This window comes from Solanum pennellii, chromosome 7 (genome assembly GCF_001406875.1).
Source record: "Solanum pennellii chromosome 7, SPENNV200".
Taxonomy (NCBI): Eukaryota; Viridiplantae; Streptophyta; class Magnoliopsida; order Solanales; family Solanaceae; genus Solanum; species Solanum pennellii.
This window is the reverse complement of record NC_028643.1, coordinates 65,478,690-65,486,381: the sequence shown is the minus strand read 5'-3', so window position 1 is coordinate 65,486,381 and position 7,692 is coordinate 65,478,690. Positions and strand designations below refer to the sequence as shown.

The window sequence follows — 7,692 nt, the reverse complement described above, 5'->3', positions numbered from 1 at the left end:
CTATGTCTACTAGATGTCTTCTATGAGGTATTTAGGTAGTATTATCTCTTGATACGTTTTTTTTTTCATGTTGTCAAGTAGTCTTGTGTCGATTGTGTCTTAATACATTTAGACTATACCAAGTTTTAATATCTTATTTTGTTGTGTTTATTTCACCAGCTCTAATTCATGTATTAGATGTCATGTTGTTTCGTGCTATTAAGTTATTATATGGTCTAATTGATTCATTGTCTAGTTGATTGATGAAAATTATTGTTTTTTTTTCTCTTGAATCAACAAAATAATCTACCTACCACCTAAGAGTGTAATGCTAGCAGGGGCGGACCTATTAAGGGGTCTGGGGTGCCACGCCACCCACGAACTTTGACGGAAACACTATATATATAGGTATATATATTATATTTATATAAATATATAGCGTTTCACCCAGAGATCAAAACAAGCCTATGGTGCCACGGTAAGGGGCGATTTACTAACGCTGAGGTCTAGTTTCGAATCCTGTTTGCTCTATTATTTTTGAAAAATTTCTATTTGCTGGCACACGATTTTAAGAAAAAGAAAAGGCCCCAGCACGTGCTAACACGTTTTTTCTTTTTTTTTTTGAATAATTTTTATTGACTCAAATAAAATTATTAGTCTTTGACTTTTCTTTTATTTGATTAAACATTAAAAAAAAGTGTTTCTGTTCAACTTTTTCCAAACCCTTCTTCCTCCAAGTTCAACTTCTTCAAAGTGTATTGCCCCATTCCGAATTTCGAACTCATGTCACTTTGCCGCCCGCTGCCTGCCGCTTGGATGCTATTATTTCATTTTTATCCATCCATCCACAATCTTTTATAGATTGTAAGTTTGTAATTTTATTTTTGTAAGGTTTTTCTATTTCTATTTCTTGAGTTCTTTTAAATTCTAATGAGTGATGATTGATTTCATATTAGACAAGAGTTTTGATTTTAATTTGATATTCTAAATATCTAATGAACATTGTAAGACATTATTGGTTAAAAATTGTGTGATATGAACCATGTTGATTCGAATTAACCATTGTCTAGTATGTTACATAGAGCGTGATGTATTTATAAATGTTAGTAATGATGTCATTATCGATCGTTTTCAGAATATGAAAACTCGTCGAGGACAATTGTAAATGAATGATGAATATTTTTGATATTATTGAAAGTTTTAAATTTGTTAAGTTCATGCTTTTAGTGTGGAGTGTGGATTTGTAATGTCTTATAATTTATATTTTATTGATTGATTTATGATATGTATCGAAAATACGAATAGTTAATCAAATATAAAATTAATTTAATCGATAAGTTTATTTGGCACGCACAAACTCTAAATTCTGGATCCACCACTGAATGTTAGTATACCATTCACATGATAAAAATTAAAAGAATATATTTCTTATTCTTTCCTATAAAGATAAAAAGGGAAATCATTGGATAAGTGTCTTGGCTAGAATATACTAGTAACAAGATTCTTTTCTTGGCTAGAAGATGGTAAACTCTACTAACTTATTTTAATAAATATATCAAGTGGTATAGAGTCTTAAATAAATTTCAAACTTGTCTCATTATTACCAACTAGCTTAAATTAAAAAATAAATTACCCGTAAATTAACTTATTTTACTTAGGCGAATATACAAAATTCTCAAGAATGACCTTTCGGGTCATCAAACAAGTATTATTTGTTGGCTATAAAGTGAGTTCCAAAGGCTACCAATTGTACAATCCAAGCAATAACAAGGTTGTGGTAAGTCGCGATGTTGAATTTGATGAAGAAATAACATGAAATTGACAGGCTTCAAAATAAAGAACATATGATTTTCTTTCATATTTTGGAGATGAAGAAAAACAAGAAACCATGACACTTGAATAGGATGCAAACCCACCTCCTTCACCAGAAAATATTGCATTTCCTTCTATTCAAGAGAGTTCAAGTGAAAAACTGCATAGAATGAGGAGCATCCAAGAACTATATATATGATAAGACATAAGAAATTACTAACTTTAATTTTTTGTTTTATCTCTTTGTTGATATTGAACCAATGAATTTTGATGAAGTTATTACTAACAAAAGATGGAGACAAGTCAGGGAGAAGGACATCCAGTTAATAAAGAAGAACAATACTTAGGAATTAACAACTCTTCCCAAGGATCATCAAGTAATCAGAGTCAAATGGATATCCAAGGCGAAGAAAGATGCTAATGAAGAGTTAGAGAGATACAAGGCAAGACTTTTGGCTTAAGTCTACAAGCAAAGGCATGACATCGACTATGAAAAAGTCTATTCACATGTTGTTCGCATGGCGACAATTCATTTATCGATCTCTTTGGTGGTGTAAATGAAGTGGAAGATCTATTAACCTAGATGTCAACTCGACATTCTTGAATGGATATCTTGTGGTCAAAAACCATGAAGATAAGGTGTTTAGATTGAAAAAAGTCTTGTATAGATTGAAACAAGTCTCACGAGCTTGAAATAGTCGCACTGACAAATACTTTTAAGACAAAGAATTTACTCTTTGTCTTCATGAATATGCTCTTCATGTTAATGTTCTTAGTAATGGAGATATTCTGCTTGTTTACCCTTATGTTGATGATCTCATTTTGTTGGGTAACAACTCAATTTTGTTTGAAACTTTCAAGAAAGTCACATCCCTTGAGTTTAAGATGACAGACATAGAGCTTATGTAATATTACTTGGGCTTAGAAGTGAAGTAAACGGAGGAAGGCATTTTTCATATCTCAAAAAAGTTGTACAGTGGAGATTTTGAAGAAGTTCAAAATGTTTGGTTGTAACCTTGTGAACACCCCAATAGAAAGTGGATCAAAATTGTCAAAGTTTAAAAATGGAGAAAAGGTGGACTCCACTCTGTTCAAAAGTCTAGTAGGAAGTTTAAGATACTTACATATATGAGACCATGTATATTTTTTGTGGTTAGAGTAGTAAGTCATTTATGGAAGCTTCTACCTTCACTCACTTGAAAGGTCACTAGAATAATTCCATGTTACCTAAAAGGTACAATCAATTTTGGACATTTTTATTCTTCTTATGATGATTTTAACCTTGTGGTATACTAGAATTTTTGACCAAACCAAACCATTATATAAAGCAATTTATCAAAATAATACATTTTTCTAAAATTTTACAAAACTAGTATAAACGTATTTCACAGTAACGTTTTAGGGTATATTTCGTTTTTTAAAATCTAACAGTGTTAGGTTGATATACGTTACTGTAAGTAACGTCTTACTCCTAAAATTTTATTTTGAGTAACGTTTTACTCCTAAAACGTTAATGTGGTAATGTTTTAGGAGTAAAACATTACTGTGAGTAACGTATATCAATCTAACACCGCCAGCTTTTAAAAAATAAAATATACCCTAAAATGTTACTGTGAAATACGTTTATACTAGTTTTGTAAAATTTTAGAAAAACGTATTATTTTGGTGAATTGCTTTATATAATGGCTTAGTTTAGTCAAAACCTCTAGGATACTATGATGGTGATTATGCGGGAGACATTATTAATGATAGAAAAAGCACATCTAATTTAGTATTTTTCTAAGGTGATTGTGTTATTTCTTGAAGTTCAAAGAGACAATCAATTGTTACTCTCTCGACTTATGAAGCTAAATATGTGGCAACGACTTCATGTACATGTCATGCTATTTGGTTAAGGAGATTGTTGAAGGAACTCAATTTATGTATTGATAACAAATTTGCGCAAGCAGTACTTGCCAAGAATATAGTGAATCGTGATTGGAGCAAGCACATAGACACAAGGTATCACTTTATTCGAGAATGCATTGCCATGAAAGAGGTAGAGCTCAAGTATGTGAAATATTAAATCGCGGATATCTTTACAAAATCTCTCAAATTTGAATATTTTCAGAGACCGAGATCAAGCCTTTGAGTAAAGAAGAAAAATCAAAGTTAAGGGTGAAATTTGTGGGAACAAAGCTTGACAACAACTAATTTGCAATCATATTTGTGGAAATTTACTAGCCACAAATGTTAAAGTTGGTAGCTATATTTGTGGAAATTGGTAGCTAAATTTTGATAGAGTATTGATGTAGACCGTCAAACTTTGTGAATATTGGCTGTCACATTTATGCTATGAATGATGTAATCAAGAGGTTCAAAACTCTATAAATATTAAATAGAGTAGTAATTAAACATTTGAAGATAAACCAAAAATAAAGAAAGTATTGATATTTATATATGTAAACAACTAGTTAGTTATAGCTTTTCAATTAGTTAGTTACATTTCAATTAGTTAGTTGCATTTCCATTAGTTAGTTAGTTGTTGAATAATCTGTTAGAGTTAGTTATGTGTATATATAGCTGCTGCAGATTCTTTTGTAACACACTTTGCATTTTGTGGTTTTACACCACTCTATCAATTTACATCTGAGAAGAGTATTATCTCTTCTTCCTCACTTCTTCTTCTATTTCTTCATCAAGTTCCATCAAGCTCCATCAATGGAGATGTTCTAGAAATACAGATTCTGTTTCTTTTGTTCAACATGGTATCAGAGCAGGTGTAGATCACTGTTCTTCTTGTCAATTAAATCTCATCTCTGAAAATCGAGTTCATCTTTTTGTCGATTTCTGCGCTCATCTCTGAAGGTCGATTTCTCTCCTTGTCAATTTCAGTGTTCTGTTACTGTCTTCTTGTTGATTTCTTCAGTGTTCTGTAATTGTTTCCTGTGAATCGATTTCATCATGGTTGAGACTTCTAGCCAAACTTCCACATCAGGAACAGGAGGGAACATAATCAATGTTAGTAGCCCTCTCTACATACATCCTTCTGACAATCCAAGCTTGATTTTGGTTCCAGTAGCTTTTGAAGGAATTGGTTATAGATCATGGTGACGAGGTGTAATGAGATCATTATCTGTGAAGAATAAATTAGGATTCATTACTGGAGAGTTCAAACGCCCTTCTTCAACATCTCCACAATATTGCCAATGGGAGAGATGTGATAATATGGTAGTATCTTGGATCCTTAATTCCCTTAGCAAAGATATTGCAGACAGTGTTGAGTATGTTTCTGATGCAGTAGAGTTATGGAAAGAGTTAGAAGATCGATATGATCAAACGAATGGTGCCAAATTGTTTCAAATCCAAAGGGATATCAATGATCTGAGTCAGGGAGTTCTTGATGTCACTGTGTACTACACTAGGATGAAGAAACTCTGGGAAGAATTGAGCAATCTGAGCATCAAGAACCAGTGTAGTTGTGCTTGCAGCTGTGGAGGTAAAGAGATTATGCATAAGGCTGAACAAGATCGAAGGTTGATCCAATTTCTAATGGGGCTTAATGAAGTCTATACTGTTATTAGAGGTAGTATTCTGATGATGAATCCACTACCATCCATGGCTCAAGCTTTTGCATTACTTGTACAAGAAGAGAAGCAAAGGGAGTTTAAGCCACACAGTCAAATGTTTGCTGAAGGAAGTTCAATGAATTCATCCATACGTGTTGGTTCATCTAATCCATCAGGTGGAAGGTCAAATTCTGCTAATGCTAGTTCATCAAACTCAACAGGAGGAAGAGTATTCAGAACAAATTATGCACCAAGCAATTATCCTGCAAACAATAGGCCTAGACCTTTCTGTGAACATTGCAAGAGATCAGGGCATATCATTGATAAATGTTACAAGTTACATGGTTATCCCAATCAAAATAACTCTTCTAGTGGACAAGGTGTTAATCAGCAAAGATACAATAATGTTCAGAACCAAAGGGTACAAACCAATTACAATGCAAGTAATAAATACACTAGAGGTAAAGGAGTGGCAGCTAATGTTTTTGCAGATTCATCAATGGGAAAAACTGATGCTCATACAGCCTGTAGTGCTAATCTCACCAATGAGCAATGTGGTCAGCTTATTAACCTGTTACAGCACCTTCAATTAGAGCAATCTGAAGGTGTAGATTCTGAGGAGCAAGTAACTTGTGGAGCTGCAAACTTCGCAGGTATGATAGCTTGCAACTCATCTATTGATTTTGATAAACTGTCGTGTGGATGTCTCAAATCAAGGACTGATTTATGGATACTAGATTCAGGAGCTACACATCACATGACCTTTAACATCAACCATCTCTCACATATTACTAACCTACCATATCCTCTTTTAGTTAAATTACCAAATGGATACAAAGTTAAGGTGACTAAAGTTGGAGATGTTAGAATCAATGACATGATCACATTGTTCAGAGTTCTTTTTATCCCTTCCTTTAAGTACAATTTGATTTCCATTAGCTCCTTGTCTCTACATCTCAATTGTACTGCATCATTCTCTAACTCATCTTGTACCTTGCAGGGCCCTTCAATGAAGAGGCCTCTGGAGATTGGTAGAGAACAAGATGGATTGTACTTCCTTTGCTCAGACTGTTTAAAAAAGAAAAAAGACAGTCCATTCACTTCACAGGTCTCATCTTCAATACCTTGTTCTTCTCACAACAATAGGATAGGCTCTCAATGTCAATGTTTCTCTCATTCTTGCAGTACCATCTATCATTCTTGCAAACCTTTATTCAATTCTCAGAATGCTGAATCTGCTGTAATGGACACAATTCCTAGTACCACAAATAATGTAGTTTCTGATTCTGTACCTCTTTTATCTCATGATTCTTGTAATGATTTGTTGTGGCATTATAGACTTGGGCATGTGCCTTTTATAAAAATGAAAGGGATTACATCCATTCCTGTGAATTTTTCATCTAAACAGCCTTTTACTTGCAATATTTGCCCTATGGCCAGGCAGACTAGACTCTCTTTTCCACCTAAGACTCATAATACATCAAAAGTTTTTGAACTTCTGCATATAGACTTATGGGGTCCTTATCATGTACCCACTCATGACAATTTTAAATACTTCATTACCTTAGTTGATGACTTTAGTAGAACTACATGGACACATTTGTTGAGTTGTAAAAGTAATGCTTTACATATTGTAAAATCTTTTGTCAACATGGTAGAAAATCAGTTTAAGACAAGTGTTCAAACAGTAAGATCAGATAATGGTCTTGAGTTTGTAAATCAAGAATCTATCCTTTATTTTCAATCCAAAGGAATATTACATCAGAAATCTTGTCCTTATACACCACAACAAAATGGTGTGGTAGAAAGAAAACACAAGTACCTATTAGAAACAGCTAGAGCTCTCCTTTTTCAATCCAAATTACCTATCAAATATTGGGGGGAATGCATACTTACTGCCACATATATAATCAATAGACTTCCTTCTGCTTATCTTCACAACAAATGTCCCTTTACTATATTATATAATCAAGAGCCTCAATATTCTCACATGAGAAGTTTTGGCTGCCTTTGTTTTCCTACTACACCCAAACATCAAAGAACAAAATTTGAACCTAGAGCTACACCTCATGTATTCCTAGGATATCCTTTTGGAGTTAAAGGTTACAAGGTGTTGAGTTTAAGCAGCAAGAAAGTACATATTTCTAGAGATGTTGTGTTCCATGAAACAGTATTTCCTTTTTCCAATATCATCAATTTTCCTATCAACAATCCTTCTTCAAGTTCTACATTTGATAATGTCTTTTTTGATAATGATAATGTTGGTCTCACCTCTCCAGAACCTGAGCAATGTGATCCCATTTTGACTACTTCTCCTCCACCAAACCTCACATCCTCAGAATATGATCCTCCC

General features: G+C 33.4%; 1 protein-coding gene across 1 annotated transcript; it reads left to right on the top strand.

Annotated features, from left to right (window-relative positions):
- The first annotated feature begins 4,893 nt into the window (after positions 1 to 4,893).
- Positions 4,894 to 6,788, top strand: LOC107025172. Its single transcript, XM_015225999.1, has 4 exons — positions 4,894 to 6,234; positions 6,340 to 6,447; positions 6,565 to 6,652; positions 6,748 to 6,788. The coding sequence occupies exons 1-4, from the start codon at positions 4,894 to 4,896 to the stop codon at positions 6,786 to 6,788; spliced, it is 1,578 nt and encodes a 525-aa protein (XP_015081485.1).
- The last annotated feature ends 904 nt before the right edge of the window (positions 6,789 to 7,692 follow it).

Bases quoted from the DNA above. Each gene is read 5' to 3' on its own strand.
- LOC107025172 (XM_015225999.1), top strand. From the start codon at position 4,894: ATGAGATCATTATCTGTGAAGAATAAATTAGGATTCATTACTGGAGAG. The intron at 6,235-6,339 runs GTTCTTTTTATC...TGTACCTTGCAG, and splicing joins ACATGATCACATTGTTCAGA to GGCCCTTCAATGAAGAGGCC. The intron at 6,653-6,747 runs GTAATGATTTGT...TCATCTAAACAG, and splicing joins TCTTTTATCTCATGATTCTT to CCTTTTACTTGCAATATTTG.